This window comes from Halichoerus grypus, chromosome 2 (genome assembly GCF_964656455.1).
Source record: "Halichoerus grypus chromosome 2, mHalGry1.hap1.1, whole genome shotgun sequence".
In the NCBI taxonomy this organism is placed as follows: Eukaryota; Metazoa; Chordata; class Mammalia; order Carnivora; family Phocidae; genus Halichoerus; species Halichoerus grypus.
In genome coordinates this window covers 32,662,932-32,680,450 of record NC_135713.1, presented here as the reverse complement: position 1 = coordinate 32,680,450, position 17,519 = coordinate 32,662,932, and the positions used below count along the sequence as shown (strand labels likewise).

Genomic DNA, 17,519 nt, shown 5'->3' with positions numbered 1-17,519 from the left:
TTGATATAAAAATGCTATGTTGTCTTTTTTTAATGAATTACAAAATAGCAGACTAACTTGGAGCATTTCATACTGCTGTAAAATGCCCTTTTGCTCTGTGAATGACTTTAATTCTAATTACATTGAGTATTCTAGTTTTTAGTTGATATTGCCTTTTTGAATTTCCATATTGAAATTAAGATCTGTCTTTAAGTAAAATTATTTCAGCAACTGCAGTTCTGTCACAATCCTAGGAAGCTAATAACAGAAATAATTAATAACTGTTACAAATAGCATTTGTATCTATATTTAAAAAGCTCTTCAATTGACCAAGCAAGATGTTGTTACAGATTTTTGTCTTTGATATGATAAATCTCCCATTCATTTTGAAAATCAGGGCTTAAGGGATGTGCTTTCAAATTTTGAGCTGCAATTTGTGAAAGTTCAAGCAGCTGTACTGAGAAACCATTTGACAGATTTGTAACTGAGACTCTTTTAGGCAAAGACTAAGTTTTGGAGCTTTATATTCTGTATTTTATGAAGAAATTTGAATTTCTTCTTTTTTTGTGGGTCCAGAAGTATATGTGTGTGTGTAATATATTCTGTCTCTCTGATATATATACGTGTATGTGTGTGGGTATATGTATTATTTTTTTTAAGAGCCATTTATTTGAGAGAGGGAGGGGGAGAGAGAAGAGAGAGGATCCCAGACTCCCTGCTGAATGTGGAGCCAGACTCTGGGCTCGATCTCACAACCTGGAGATCACAACCTGAGCCGAAATAAAGAGTTGGATGCTAAACCAACTGAGCCACCCAGGCACCCTTATATGTATTTTTTTACATTGTATATATAATCTAAATTGGAGGTAACAATGCATATACTTTACTTTTTTAAAAATAAAAAATGTTCAGTTTAAGCTCTATTTAAATTTTTTTTTCTTTTTGCCTAGGTTGAAGAAATTGTGGATATTGGATCATTTGCCCCAGAAGATATCCATATTCCTAAGATTTATGTACATCGCCTTATAAAGGGAGAAAAATACGAGAAAAGAATTGAGGTAATTGACTTAGCTTCTTTGTTAGTATTTATAAACCTGATTATCAGAGATATGTGCCCCTGGGGCTATTCCAGATGATAAGGAATTAAAGCTGAATGGAAAGTCTTGCTTTGGATCTTAGTAGGAGCTTCTCATGTGTCCATCCTAAGGGGACATGATCGTCTGTGTTATTGTCTAGTCCAACAGTGACTTGTGTTTACCAAGTGTATATCACCAAGTTATGTGATTCTCTGGGCTGTGTCTTCAGGCTTCTGTAACTATCCTAATTTATAATGCATAGTTTTGACTGGCTGTCCTAGGGTAGAGAAGGTTTTAGCCCTGTTGGACTTAGTGTTTGATTATTCAGAAGTGTCTTTCTTGAAGTTTCTTTGCACTTTATAAAGTCCAGAATGTCATTCCCATTAGCACCAGGCTCTGGGCAGCTAGTAGATAGGAGATCATGGCAAGGAGTAGGTACCAGGAGCAGTGGAAGTATTCTAAGGCTACTGAGAGCATAAAGAATGTTCAGCTGGGCCAGAATTGATATCAAGATTCATAGCTGTGTAGGGAGCAGCAACAGAATAGACATCCAGTAGGAGATACTGGGCAATCAGAGATACCATCAGCCGTGTGTCAAACAGAGAGATTTTGCAATCTAATACTAATGTTAGGGGGCTAGGGAGAAAGGATGTGGGACATTTGCAAATAGAAACCAGAGTCTATGTCAAGGAGATTTAGTAATGGAAATAGTTTCCTGGCTGGTTTCTGGATATTTTTATGATTCCCATGATGCACTTGTAGCAAAACCAGTCCAGACTCTGCAGGTGGAAATATGCAATTCGCAGTAGCAACACCTGGTAAAAGCATTCTGACAGCCCTGCAAAAACAGAGTCCCAAGGTCTGTTCCTTTTCTTGGTTCTGGTTCAGTCCTTGAGCACCTGAGAATTCAATTGCAGAAGTCTTAATAAGAGTAATAGTAGTAGCAGTTAGTGTGACAGTAACAGAGGGATTATTTGCTTCAAAAAACAGAACAAGTATATCTTCTTCTTCAAACAAATCTGACCTCTTTCACTTTCTAAAAAATTATTTCTGTCATCAAATACCACCAATGTTATTCTTTAAAAAAGAACTCTCTGTTGTATTATAGATTTGCCTCATAGTAGTAATGGGAGAGACTTAACATTTTTTTCTGGTGAAATTTTATATTTCAGCAGTAATAAAATTCAAGGTATACTTCAACCACGAATAATTTATTTCTGTTTATTTTAAAGCGTTTATCGGTCCGAAAAGAGGAAGATGTAAAAACCAAATCCAGTAAACCTGGAGATAATGTAAGGGAACGTATCATCAAGCGGGCAGCTCTTGAATTTGAGGATGGCATGTATGGTATCCTTTATCTTTCTGGGGCTGGGCAGAGACATAGTCCTCCCTTTTTCTATATTCATCAGGCTACTAGGCCTCCTGCATAGTGATTCTTTTCCAGTTCACTTTAACTTTTAAAGCAATGGATCAATTTTTTAAAAATGTGGCATATAACCTAAAGATATCGAGGTATATGAAATTGGAATTATAATCTGTTTGCCTTCTTGAAACAAAATGGCAACCAAAATTTGCTTAGCTATTTTCTGTTATACAATGGATTTCTAATATACAGTTTGGCATTTTGCTAAAGGTTATTGGGAAAAGAGATTACCCAAGATGAGGGTTTCAAATCTCAGAAGTACTAGTTATAACAGTGCTATTTACTTTCTCTATGTTCTGACATTTGCATACTCATTGAAACATAAGATCCAACTTCTTAACAACCCCTCTTGCCTTTGACAAGGATCCCATGAGTGTACCCTTTTATGTCTAATGCTTTGTAAGGGTATTCAATGAATGATTCAGATTTTCTTTAGATACTTTGTCAAAAAAAGAAAAGGTAGATTGAGATAATTTAGTACCATTACTATTCAGTTTTCGAATGTGTTTAACAGTGAGTCTCTTTGCCATTTTGCTGATTTTCAGTACATCAAACATTGAACTATACAATAACAAATACTGCATATAAATACAAATAGTGTTTGATAAAGTAAATATTTGTTGAGCGGTAAATACAGTAAAGCCATACTTAAAGTTCCTAAAGGAGGATCTAGAAACATGACAAGGGTCTACGTTCTGCGAGCTTCCCCTGTCCATAAATATCATCTTTCAGACTGATACTGACTGGGGAAACTCTCTTTTTCTACTTTATTTTTACCTCCACCACCTCGTTTTTCTTTGTTTTCCAATTTATACGTTGTGTTATGGAGAGAATTCACATGGTGGAGGGGAATGTAATGGTACCTCCTCTTCAGCTCCTATATCAGCAAGATAGAGCATCAACCAGTTAACCTAGCAGGTGAAAGCTAGGTCCTGGGTTTTCTTCTGACCTCCAGTCAATTGTTTTCCCACTGACATTTAAACACTGACTATATGATACCACTAATTTTAGTTAATAATGGCTTCTAGGTGTTCTTTATTCGCTGTTATTGTATTGCATATGAAAAATATTTGCAAGTTAGTTCATATAAATGGTCTCTCCATACTACCCACTTTTTTTCAACCCAGAGTACACAGACTTCTTTATCCCTGGCATTTGACCCACTAAAAAGCATTAAAGAACTGAAAAAATTATAGAATATGGTGAAAGAATTCAGGTATGAAGCTTGTCATTGGGGTTCCCTTTATCTGAAAATACTTGCTCATAATGAAATTAATATCTCAATGTGATCTGTACATCACTGTGAGAAATGAAGTACCAACTACACTACACTAGATTGTGATTTGGTAAGAAACGAACCAAGTAGCTATTGTCAGAGCTTCTTAGAGTTACTGTGTCTACAAGCAGTGTTTTGGTTCATTGAATCGTCTTGCCAGCCTTCATAGTCTGTAATAGTGCATCACATACAAACCTTATTTTTTCTGGCTCTGATTCATAAAGATCTCACTGTTCCTGGAATCTCATCAGAGTGCCATCATTTCTCTAATTCTGGCCAGTCCTGCAGCGTGTGGTCGTAGTGGACAGTATGGACAGCAGTTCCAGGTGGTGTGGGTATCTCTGATTTGATCAGCCTGTTTGTGTTGGGAGACAAGATTAAATCTACACCATTACAGACAAATCAGGACCCAATTTTGATCATTTGAGGAAGAAGAGTCAAACTCTCAGCTCTTCAATGCTTTAGCTTAGCTACTTTTTATATAGTCTCAATTATATTCACTGAAACTTAGTCACCTCCTCCTTCTTCTTTGTATCTTGAAGAATTCAGTTACCAATGAATGTTATCCCAGTGACCCAAAGGAATCATTATGGTTTTAGACAGACATTTTGGTATTGTCAGAAAACTTTCTTTTTAATTTAAAAATGATACCTCTTTTTGAGAATATTAAGTCATTGTTATTTTTTGGAGTTTTGAATAGTGAAAATTACTTTTAAACAAAGGTCAAGACATGTTTAATAATATGTCAGTCACAATAAGTCGTAATATACCAGTTCAAATTTGCTAAGCACATTAATGAAAATAAAATATGTCTTACAATAAAAATGACCTCTGAAGCCACCCCTTTGATATCTTTATAGGAAAGCATATTAATGTTATTGAAATTAGAGATTTTCTTTTTTAAAGAGATTACAAAATAGTGCCTGGAGAGTGAGGAGAGAATGTATTCAGTGATTACATTCAGAGCAAGTGCCCTTAAAGTTCAGAAGTTCAGATTTATATATGTGGCAGATTTATGGCATAATCTTTTTACCTTTTATGTAGTGGACCTTAACATCTTTTTTCCCCAGCTAATTTGGGCATAGGAATCCCACTTCTGGCCAGCAACTTTATCAGCCCAAATATCACAGTTCATCTGCAAAGTGAAAATGGAATCCTGGGTTTGGTAAGACAGAGATTAATGTTTTATTTATCCAGTCTCGGTGGAAAACGAGATAGTCCATCTAGTGAAATCTTCTATGAGTTGTTAAAGTTCCCAGCCTTATTTTTAAGGTAGTTTCCTGACTATCTGAGCTTTCTGTTTGTCCTGTGTCAGTTTGTCAGTGTCTCCCTCCCCTCGTGTACCTGCCTCAGAGAGACCTCACAGTGTCCTATTCAGATAACTTTTTTAATTTTTGTGTGGTTGGACAAGATAATGAAGGTCATAAAAAATTCTGTATTTAAATAATGATCAATAAGACTCTGAATGAGAAACTGAAAAGTAAGGTTTTTACTTGAGGAACAGGGACATTTTTTGATTAATTCAAAAAAATTCTTCTTACCTAATTCTCATTTTGAGACCATGTTGTTCAAAAGGGAAGAATTTTTCTCTTCCTCAAGATTAACCTTCCAGATGAGCTCAACATTCTCACAGAATTTGGATATACTTTTAATTCAATACTATAATAATAAATACTTTTGTTTTCTGGATGACATTTTTAATGTAATATTAACTATGGCAGAGATTATTTATAGTTTGGCCAATTTATAAGATTTCTAACCTCCTGTTGTTCTCAGTAGATCTTAACTGTTAATGCAATAAAAATTGTATATATGGAAAGTGTATATCTCGTCTTTAAGACATAAATAGTGATCATGAGCATATAGTTGATACTGATTGAGGCAGTAATCATGACCATCTTCAGAAGCACAAAACTGATAGGAGTCTGGATAAAAGATTCATATTGCAGTCAAAGACTCACATATCTTAAAAATGTGATTATTTATAGAGTGACCAATTCCCTCATTTAGGAGACAAGGGAAATGAATTGATGTATATTATCCATGGCCAGTGTTTAAAGGGAAAATTTACATAGTCCTAAAACGTTAGTTGCCACTTCAGTTTATTTAAACAATACGTTATTTGGTCCCTCTTTTTGAAAGCATGTTAGAATTTCCCAGCTCAGATTTCCTCACTCTTGATTCTGTCTTATTGCCTCCCCGCCTCCTTTTTCCATTTCTTCCTGTTTTGTTTACTATATGTTATGTTATGAAACTACTCACCCCATTCAAGTAATGTAGAGATGCCTTATAAAAATACATACAAAATTAAAAAGCAAAACTGGGAGTAACCAGGCAAAGGGAAAATAAGGGCATCAAAACTTAGGTGTTGTGAGAGATAAGGATAGGACTCCAAATTCGAGCCTTTAGATGCTGCATACCAAAAAGATGAAACTTTGCCTCTGCATCCTTCTAGTCAAATAAGGCAGCTGTTTTGTTTGTAGTCACTGATACCACCAGGAAGATTTATGAGTAACATTGACTGCATAGTACGTACTAAATAATTAACTTTTTGTTTCATTTGACCTATATTTCTAATAGTGTAACATTTCTTTCAAACTTTGGTAATTTTTAGGAAATACTTTTTATCACAGTTATTAGTATAGGAAAGGCTAATCAATATGAGCAACAGCCATGAAAATACTGGAATTATTTTTAAAAGGTTCATCTCAAGTCTTTTGATAGTAATTTCCTAGGGTTCTTAGAGAAGTTGTTGTTGTTATGATTTTAATATGTTATTCAGTGAGAAACTTACTAATTCCCGTGTGTGCTTTGACAGGGTCCATATCCACTACAAAATGAAGTTGATGCAGATCTAATCAATGCAGGTAAACTCCCTCATTACATGTTTTTCCAGTGTTTTCCTTTGCTGTTAATTTAGTTCTTTGCCAAATAAGAGAAAGGAGTTGGGCTTGATTTCTTTGTCTTTTCCTGGAGAGTGCTCCAATTGTGTTTTTCACTGAGGAGGGGGGAGAGAAGACTTCCCAGTCTCTTCTTTGCCTGGCTTGCTCTTCAGAGATCATCTCTTACTTAGGGAAGACTCAGATAATGGAGAAATTGCAGGTGGGGCTACATATAATGGCAAGAGCTTTGGTGGGTCAATCAGTCAGGGTCCAGGCTATACATAGAGAGCACTCCCCAAATGGGGTAATGAGAATTAAAGGAAAGGACAATTTACAAGGGTATGACTAAGATTGAGGGAAACCAGGAAAGGATGGTGAAGCACCACAGGGAGTTATTGTCACGCTGAGGCCTTAAGGGACAGCAGTGGGAGAGGGCCACCTAATAGGATCTATGGCCTTTGGTAGAGGAATGCAGCCATCTTACAGAAACCTGGACGAGGGGTGGGGGTCTTCTCTACTGGATCTTCTTCTTGTGCCTTCCACTGGCCAATCCCAGGTTGAAATATGTCTGCCTTCTTGTGATGAGAAGGATGACAAGTGGATCCGTAGAGGCAAAAAGAAAAGATCTGGCACACAGGGGTTTTTGTTCTGAGCAATACTTACTGTCCCCTAGTCATCATTGGAGTAGAAGAGCATATCCTTCAGAGGTTCAAGGTTATTTAGAGTTGTGCTCTGCCACTAAGTACAACCCAGTGATGTGAGTAATAGAGATTTTTGAACTGTCACTCTAGCCTGTCTTTATTCACACATTTATATGCTTTGCCTTTTATTATTAAGCCTTTTATTTGACTGTGACATACAGTTGCATGTAGTAGTAGCCTAGAGGAGAAAAAACCAGGCCAGACCCTTTGGCCATTGTGACTGCCCATGCTTTTTGGGGCTGAAGGTTATCCTTACATTGAGGCTGCTCATAAGAAGCTAATTTTTATACTTTAGCATGATTTTCTTTACCCTCTTTTACTCTTGAATTCACTCTACCCCCACAAAAGTATTATTCGTACTTCACATTCAAAAATAGTACATGAAAATCTCAGAAGAGCAGCAATATTAGCTGAACATAAAGGCCAGCTGCCAAGTAGAATTGATGTTTGAAACTTAGAATTTTTGGAAGTAAAACTGCTTCTGGTTGAATAGTTGAATTAGCTAACACGACTCAACCCTGAAAGGCCCACTGTGATAAAGCAATGACATTTAACTAAGGCTGTAATTTAATTGTACTGTACCCTTTAGCAATAGCTCATTGATCTGTGAAAATATTTGCTGCTTGGTTTAATTAATTTATGATGTTAGTGAGTTATTTGCAAAATGAATAACTCCATTTTCCAAATTTTAGGCCTGAGTTCATAGAACCCACTTTCCTTGGAAAAGTAGTTAATCTTTTCAGTGATTATTGGACAGTAGGCATTTCTGATTCCATGAGCTTAAAAGTAGCTCAATTGTAATGAAGCCACTAGTTTTATATTTTAACTCCTGAAATACCATACATAGTCTTAGACTGCTTTGTAAAACAATAATTCATTGCTTTTGGGAAACCAAGCTGCAAATCACCTTATTAATATTTTAACTCTTTCATCCAAGTTCTGCTTAGGATTTATGTTACTTTTGATTTTGGAGCTGTCTAAATTAGGGAGGAAATACTTCAAGCTAAAGAGCCCAGAATATATATTGGTGGTCTCCTCAACTCCCCAAATTTGGAAGTTACCTGGAAGATCAGCCCCTTGCTTGTATTAATTTGAAAGGATTTTTTTAATTAAAGAATTTATTTATTTATTTATTTATTTATTTATTTATTTATCAGAGAGAGTGAGTGAGTGAGAGAGAGTGCACAAGCAGGGGGAGTGGCAGGCAGAGGGAGAAGCAGTCTCCCCCCACTGAGCAAGGAGCCTGATGCAGGACTTGATCCCAGGACCCTGAGATCGTGACGTGAGCTGAAGGCAGACGCTTAACCGACTGAGCCACCCAGGTGTCCCTGAAAGGATTTTTATAGAAATCCCTTGGAATAAATACAAAGAGCTCTATTTCTGGGTATAATCAGTATATTAAAATTTTAAAATATCACAACTATTTCTAGGGATCCCTTCTAAATAATCTCAAGGTTATGAAAAAATGAATTACCACCTTACAGCACTATTTGGTTTGCACATACTTTTTCATACTTATATACCATTTGAGCCTCACGTGAAAACTTATTGTACAGATTGGGAAACTGAGGCCCAGAATAGTGATGTGATGTCCCCAGGATCCCATTGCTAGGAACTGGACTCACACATAGTCTCCTGGCCTTTTTCTCTGCACGTTGCACTGTACCCACTGCTAAGCTAAGTTTTACAGAGGGGCAGAAGGCTGTGCTTACAGCAGCATTTCAGAGCTCCTGTTAAGAGTTGCAGTATTCTGATGCAATTGTGAAATTTCCAATGAGTCTCATGTTTCAGCTTTCATATTAATGTACATTTTGCATTCTTCTCTGTTTCTTTTAGGATTTATTTATTTATTTATTTGAGACACAGAGATAGAGAGAGAGAGATCATGAGCAGGGGGAGAGGCAGAAGGAGAGGGAGAAGCAGGCTCCCCGCTGAGCCAGGAGCCCTACATGGGGCTCGATCTCAGGACCCTGGGATCATGACCTGAGCCGAAGGCAGACACTTAACCATCTGTCTTCTCTACTTCTTAATTGTGTTTTCTTTTAATATACAGTGTTTTAAATGACTTACCTTTGATTAAAACTGCTTTAGAAAGAACCACCATGTTAACCTCATGTCTTATAAATATCCCTGGCCCCTGCCATGTGCCTCTAGGGCACTGGTTCTCAGTAAGCAAGTGGGGATATTTGACAATGTCTGGAGACGTTTTTGATTGCCAGTGTTATCGTCAGGTAGTAGGTAGAGGTCAGGGATGCTGTCAGTTATTCTACAATAACTGAAACAGGCCCCCTTCAAAGAGTTATCCAGCTCCAAATGTCAATAATGCCTTCTCTGGAGGCCCTTGTGCCACAGATGAAGAATCACAGGCCTGCGGACTAAGGTACAAATAGTATAGCATTCAAGATCTATCTGATAGTTGCACCTGCCCTTTCCAGCTTCATCTTCCACTACACCCTTCAAGGACTCCCCTGTCTACCCATCCTGCACTACTGGATCTGTTCTGATCGTGACTCATGCCTTGCTTCCTCCATGCCTTTGCTCTTCCTGTGCCTATCAGAGTTTTGGTTCTGTCCCCTTCTTTTTGCATCCCCATCTCCTTATCAGTAATTTACTATCGAAATGTGTTCTTCAAGCTCCAGTTCATTTGATCTTCTGTGGTTCAAAATGCCCCTCCTTTGAACCTATAACACATCTAGTGTCTCTCATTTTGCCTTGTAATTAACTATTCATGTGTATTTATCTCTCTAGCTGAATAGTATATTCCTTCTGCTTAGGGCAGTGGTTCTCGAAGTGTGGTACAGCATCAGCATCACCATCACCAGGGACTAATTAGAAATAGAGATTCTCAGGCCCCATCACAAGCCTACTGAATTACAAACTCTGGGAATTTAGCTCAGAGATCTACCCTCCATGTAATTCTGATGGGTGTTAAAGTTGGAGAACCGTTAGTTTAGGGCATCTGTGTTTGGTTTGTAACACTATTTAAGGCACAAAGCAGCCATTTACTTGATATTGAGTAAACGACATGTTAAATCATGAGCCAAAGGCCTCAGTAACTATGAAATTGAAGAACTGTGTTTGCCCAAATATCATGAAAGGATCTAGACACATGCAGAGAAGAACTGGAGGAAACAGAAATTAATCAGGAATAGTCAAATAAGAAAGTTCTTTTTCATTAAGATATTGATTGTATGTTGATTACAGTTATTTCTTGACCAAATTTGGACATTGTATTTGAAAAACATGGATTCAACTTCAGGATATCTATTTTTTTTTTTTTTTTTTTTTTAAGATTTTATTTATTTTATTTTGACAGAGAGAGACATAGCGAGAGCAGGAACACAAGCAGGGGGAGTGGGAGAGGGAGAAGCAGGCTTCCCGCGGAGCACGGAGCCCGATGTGGGACTCGATCCCAGGACCCCGGGATCATGACCTGAGCCAAAGGCAGACGCTTAACGACTGAGCCACCCAGGCGCCCCAGGATATCTATTTTTATTTAGATATTGGATATTTAAAAATACTGACAACTAACTTGGCTTCCAGAGAATGTAATTTATAACATGCCAGAATGTATTAGCAGGTGCCTGACAATAACTATTTTTTATGAGCGTTGTTTTCTGGGCTCTTAAATAAAACTATGCTCCATAAATCATACCGGTTGAGCCAAAGCCTCGCACTGATCTCCAGGTTTCCCATGAGTGGTAAATAATGCTTTCTATGTACTGTCAGCTGGTGGAGATTGCCCTTTAGAAGTCATTGTGATTTAGCACCTGCAGAACAAAGAGTTGAGATTTTTATGTTTCTCTGCTTTTTTGTCCTACACATTCTTGGTCCTTGCATATCCACCTCACAGGACTGGTGAGGAACCGAATTTGCTGGATATGGAAGTTGCGTTAGGATCAAGATTAGTTGTATTTCACCTGTCCTGAAACCTAGAGCTCCCAGGCTGGCTGTATAACTCCACCATATAAGCCAGTTGCTGGGTCCTGTAGCATTTATCCCTAGAGGGGCGAAGGCATTGTCTCTTTTATAAAGTTGGTTTGGAGTGAGGAATAATAAACATGACCATAATAAAAGCTTATGTTTATGGAGTCCTTTCTCTGTGCCAGGTGCTGTAGTAAGGACTTTGCATGCATTATCCAAATCTTATGTGCTACCTAAAAGCCCCACTGACCACACCAGAAAGTATTTTCCAAACCTTTCATCTTTATAGTACTTTGGAAGATGTGAAAATGTTTCCCCTGTGTAGAATCAAACTCCCTTGGGGAATAAATATTTCAGCATGATAAAAATAGCCTCTTTCTCTCTCCTTGAGCTCAAACGGAGAGGGATGTCATTAGAGAATTTAGCTTCCAGGCAAGGCTTGAGAAGCTGTGAGGGTACAGCTGCGTTGCACGCCTGGGCGTGATCTGACCGTGACCGCTCTGGTCCAGCTTCTCTCTGGCCCGGCCCTCGAATCATAACTTTTCTTCCCCTTCTTTCTGACTGCTTTATTACACTAGGATAATGCATGTGGTGTTCTCATACAGTTGACTTCTGTTTGGCAAAGTGGCATGTGAGCACTTTTCTGGTTAAGACCAGAAGCTTCCTCCTGGGCACTGGACACACAGGAAATGGATCACAAAAAGAAAACAGCGGAAGTAGATGAGGCAGGTGATATGATTGGTTGTGTGGGGACTGGATGACCTTGAAGATCCTTTCCAGCTGTGAACTTTGATTATGAAGTATAAGTGTTGGAAGAGGTCTTTCCAAGAGGACCTCTTGGAAGTTACCATTAAATATGTGAGCCAGCATTAGGATGCTATTCCCTGATCTCATCAAAGTCCTATGAGTTTTAACAGAAACAGGAGCAAGAAAGGAAATATGAGGCTGAGAGAGATTAAAAGAAGAGATTCAGGCCTAATGATATTAAGGAATTAGGGGGCACCTCACTTTCTAGATCATTTCTTGATTTTTAAGAAACATCTGAGGAGGGGTGCCTGGGTGGCTCAGTCGTTAAGTGTCTGCCTTCGGCTCAGGTCATGATCCCAGGGTCCTGGGATTGAGCCCTGCATCAGGCTCCCTGCTCTGCCAGGAGCCTGCTTCTCCCTCTCCCACTCCGCCTGCTTGTGTTCCCTCTCTAGCTGTCTCTCTCTCTCTCTGTCAAATAAATAAAATAAAAAAAAAAAAAAAAAAAAAAAGAAACATCTGAGGAGTATCTTCTGTGTCATTCCCTTCAAAGTTGTGTTTCTTCATGCTTATTCCACAATCTCTTTGCTCCAGTGACTTACAGTAGCACTGGATTCTGACAGGTGCATCCCAGGGACACCTTTTCCCTCACCCTCATCAGCATTTTGCAGGGGCTTGTGGAGGGAGTGGGGCTGGGGAGAGGTGGGAATGGTTAGAGGCGACAGGGGGTGCTTTGTAGAGAATTTCAAAAACAATAATAAAATTAAAAGTTGGTCTGCTTTCTGCTATCACCGTGCAGGGGCAAATCTGAACAGTGCCACTGACTAAATACTCCTCCTCATAGGGCAACAGTTCCCACTGTGTCTCCCACACCCCCATTGCCACAGCAGTTTGGCTAAAGGGGCCTCAGTTCTTTAGGAAGCAGAGAAGGTATAGACCTCTCTGCATGATTTCCACTCTTAGAAATCTAATAGCTTTTTCTTTCCTTTGTTTCCTTTCTTGTGTATGTGTGTTTAGGCAAGGAAACAGTTACTGTTCTTCCAGGAGCCTCTTATTTCTCCAGCGATGAATCATTTGCGATGATTAGAGGGTATGTAACAACGAAACCCCTCATGTTTCACATGGCATGGAATGAACTGAGTCACCCCCTGAACGTGTTAGCAAGGCTCCGAAACGTAGCCACGTCTCCCAGCCAGAAAATGGTCATGGGCTCATTCAGCTGCACCAAGATAGGAAATTATTCACATTGAATGTTGGGATTTGGAACATTGAACTCACTGTTATTAAAAGAACCCCCCAAATGGACTATATATCTATGTGCTGAGAATACTGAAGTAAACATTTTTAAAGTTCTTTCTGAGGATCCTCACATTTTCTACAAAACTGTGTTTTCATTTTCTAGCTAGTGTTTGCCTTCAAATCAAGCCACATTCCCCCTCACCAAAGGAAACAAAGTCACTGTGTACACCTGTTTTTGTTTTTGGAGACAATATAGGCTATACTTTTTTTCAAGAACTCTTAATGGTTATTTCTCTACTTCAGCTTGAGCTGATTGATTTGGAAAATCGGGTGTTGGATGGGAGAAAGCAAATTTATTTTGGAGGGTATAGAATTATTTTAATTGCTGGCAATTTCAAGCAAATGGGACATAAAGCTTGTGAAGTTTGCTTTATATTTCCTTTTTCTCTCTCAGGGGGCATGTCAATCTAACAATGCTAGGAGCAATGCAGGTTTCCAAATATGGTGACCTGGCTAACTGGATGATACCTGTAAGTAGACATTTTTCTTCTAACTTATGCTTGGGTCACCATAATTATTTTTTAAGCAAAATCTTGTTGAATTGCTATGAGAGCACTATATAATTATTATAAAAATAAGGAAATATTTTAATAATATTTAATATTTTAGTCAAATTTTGTTACAACAGCTACTGAGAACTATTTGACTTTGCCTGTTTACTGTGTAGTTGGAACTAAAAAGGTAGGGTCAGGACCAAAACATAATTTTCCATGAGGAACAGAGAACTGGGGAAGATTATAAATAAATGGGTTAATTCTGATAAAAATAAGAAATACCAATGTTTGTTATAGCTCTTTTTATAACTAGAAAGAACAGTTAACAAGTTCATTAATTTTATGTTGATGCTATATTTTCTTATTCATGGTGATTAAAAACCTCTCTTGATTGGTTGGTCATGTGACCTCATCTGTAATCAATCACATTGTCTTCTGTTATGGAGTACAAAACTTGTGATGTTTAAACATGCTTGTGAAATGCAAACAGTTTTCACTTACTAATGGCCTAAATCAAGGAAAAACCACTTAGAATCAGCTTTGGAAAAAGGACTGCAATCAGTTGACTTAATTTATGAGTGTGGTTTGTTACATTCCAGGTTGTTGCTTTTTGATATGTATATGGAAACAAATAATGCATGTCCATGATTATGAGCTCATTTTGGCTGGTAGCTCAGGTTACTCTTTCTGTGTGTATACCTAAGGATTTCTGTGTGTTTTTCTGTATCGTCAGCTATAAGGAGTTTAAGCAACTGATGCTGGTGTTCTATGATTTGAAAGTTTTTCTGAAATCGCTTAGATTTTTTTCTCTGGTAATTTTTTGAGGAAGGTGAATTAATATAGTTGATGACAGTGTTAGAGAGCTCTTTTGATCTATAATATAAACCATGAAATATTATTTTAAAGTTTGAATAATTATTAAATTATTAATAATTTAATTGGTTCTCAAACTTGGTTGCATATTAGAATCACCTGACAGTTTTAAAAAATATTGACGCCTGGGTCCCATTCCGAGTTTTCCAATTTAATTAATGTGGGATGTAGCCTAGGCACTGAGTGTTTTATTTTATTATTTTTTATTTATTTATTTGACAGAGAGAGAGAGAATGCACAAGCAGGGGGAGCTGCAGGCAGAGGGAGAAGCAGGCTCCCCTCTTGAGCAGGGATCCCGATGCAGGACTTGATCCCAGGACCCCGGGATCATGATGAAAGCAGACGCTCAACTGACTGAGCCACCCAGGTGCCCCGGCACTGAGCATTTTAAAAGCAACCTTGTAGCCAAGTTTGAGAACCAGTATATTAAAGAATAATCATAAATCACATTTAAAATGTAAGGGAGAGTGTGCTGCTCTTGATCTTAGGGTTATGAGTTCAAGCCCCACATTGGGGATAGAGTTTATTTAAAATAAAAATAATAAAAGAAAGAAAATGTAAGGGAGAAATATCATTGAACCATTACTAATAAGAACCCTTAGCAAATTATGGAATATATTGTTATTTTAGTTTAAACATGTTTATCATTCTAAGTCAGCCATCGTTGTAAGAGTTGGCAGCTTTTGGAGGCTTCAGAGAAATTAGGGAGGATCTCCTGAATGTTGTACAGTGAATCAGATTGACAGTTTCTGGGAATACTTATTTGTATAGAGAATCAGAATGTATTTCTATTTTCAAATTTTAGAAAAAGGCCATATGGAGTAGTAGAAGGAACATAAAAATGTAAGCCCTGGGTTCTAGCCCTGACTCTACCCAGTAATCAAGGTGTCACCTTGAACATGTCACTTAAACTCTTCAGGTTTAAGCATCCCTATCGATAAAATGAGGATTTGAGATTAGATGATTTCAGGTGTCCTGTCTGGCTCTCATAGCTTAGTGGGTAAGAGCAAGGGCCCTGTAGTGAGACAGACATGGGTGGAAACCCAGTTTTGTCCCTTGCTAGCAGTGTACCTGAAGCAGTTGCCTGCTTTTCTTCATCTGTAAAATGGGAATGATAGGATACTACCTACTTTATAGGGTTATATAAAGGAATAAATGATGTAATGTATACAAAGTACATATCACTTTGTATATGATGTATATGAGTTTGACACACAGTACAGCTAAATAAATGGCTTATTATTGTGTGGTAACTCGAGAAAAAGAAGTTGGGGGTACCTGGCAGAGAAGGGAATAGAATTAGTTACTATGAACAGAAACAATCGAGTTTTAAATATGTCTGTTTCTTTGGACTGTTAACCAGTTTTGAAATCAATTTGCACAGTGGTCATTAGCATGGAGCAGAAACATGTTCAACACATTTTTGTCTTCGGGGAACACGGGCATCTTTAAAAAGTCAGTATATGTTTTGTTTATATTATGGTTTAACACACAGAGAGGCTGGAAGCTCTCATGTACATTCTGTAGTTGTCCTGTGTAGGAAAGATTTTTCAACATGTATCACATCTTTACATATCCTGTGGAGATTCCTGTGAGTGATTAAAATATCAGTGGTTTGTTACTTTATAATTTTCTTAATACTGTCAGCGCTCATGTGTTTCCAAATGAATGGACCTGGTGGGGTGGTGATGGAGAACTCTGGAGTTCTGAAGGAACAAAAACTAAGCATAAAAAGTGTACTTGTGTCTGGTTCCACTCTTTTGGTAGTGGAAGTTGGTAGTGTCATTTCTTTTTTTTTTTTTTTTTTTTGAGAGAGAGAACGTGAGCAGGGGGCGTGGGGAGGGGCAGAGGGAGAGAGAGAGAGAGAGAGAGAATCTTAAGCAGGCTCCATGCCTACCTCGGAGCCCGACACAGGGCTCAATTTCACAACCCTGAGATCATGACCTGAGCCGAAACCAAGAGTTGGGCACTTAACTGACTGAGCCACCCAGGCACCTCAGTAGTGTTATTTCTGGTGAGCCTTTCTTTTGTTCCTTTAGTAACTGATAATCACTTCTTGGATTCTTCATATGTGATGCATAGTGTATATTTTGACTCTTTCGAATGCAGAATAGGTTAAGAGTCAAGACCATGAGCTTTAGTTTGTAATAAATTTGAATTTCAGTTCTCTCCCTAACAAATCATACAATCCCGAGCACATGTTTTTGTTAGGATTAATTGAGAAGAAAATGAAAAGTGGCCACTAAAAGCACTCCATAAATAGTGGCTATTTTTATCTTCTTCAGTGCTCTGTTTCTTAACATTAAAGAGGGAATATTTGCCTTAAAGTACACTCTTGTAAGCAAGATTATGTTTTACAGTAGCTAGTACAACCTGCTTATCATGAGCTCATATTCAAGTACCAAAAATTAAACCCTTTGAGGACACATTTCTTGCTCTTATTGGTTATGGATAATATACAGCTTATCCTCTTTATATAAAGTTTCAGTGAGCAATCTATTTCTGTTTGTCCCAAAGATTTATGTTGATTATTAAAATTTAGATATAATTTTATTGTAAGATCTGGCAGTTAAGCTGAAAAGTTTGGCTTTATTATATCATTTTTCATATACTTTTTATCTTTTTACTGAGTTGAATAATCTTTCAATGGTTGTAAAGCCTTGAGTTTCTCTGCATCATGGCATCCCCATCAATCATCACGATGTCAGATTACAATAAACACTACGCTTTTAAGGCAGGCAAATGGTATGGATACTCTTTGTCTTATCCTTTCATAGCTTCTTAGTATGCAGTGCTGGTCTCCTGTACACAGAGTTTTAAAAATTCTGCCCTGAGCGTCCAAAGAGAG

At 37.8% G+C, this 17,519-nt stretch overlaps 1 protein-coding gene across 4 annotated transcripts in view; it reads left to right on the top strand.

Moving 5' to 3' along the window:
* Positions 1–17,519, top strand: part of OXCT1 (3-oxoacid CoA-transferase 1) — a 171,800-nt gene that overhangs the window by 56,875 nt on the left and 97,406 nt on the right. For all 4 annotated transcript variants that reach the window (XM_078066683.1, XM_078066682.1, XM_078066685.1 and 1 more), the window contains 6 exons: positions 930–1,037; positions 2,288–2,402; positions 4,825–4,919; positions 6,573–6,621; positions 13,023–13,095; positions 13,699–13,774. In XM_078066683.1, the coding sequence (XP_077922809.1) occupies positions 930–1,037; positions 2,288–2,402; positions 4,825–4,919; positions 6,573–6,621; positions 13,023–13,095; positions 13,699–13,774 (516 nt within the window). The remainder of the gene's footprint in view (positions 1–929; positions 1,038–2,287; positions 2,403–4,824; positions 4,920–6,572; positions 6,622–13,022; positions 13,096–13,698; positions 13,775–17,519) is intronic.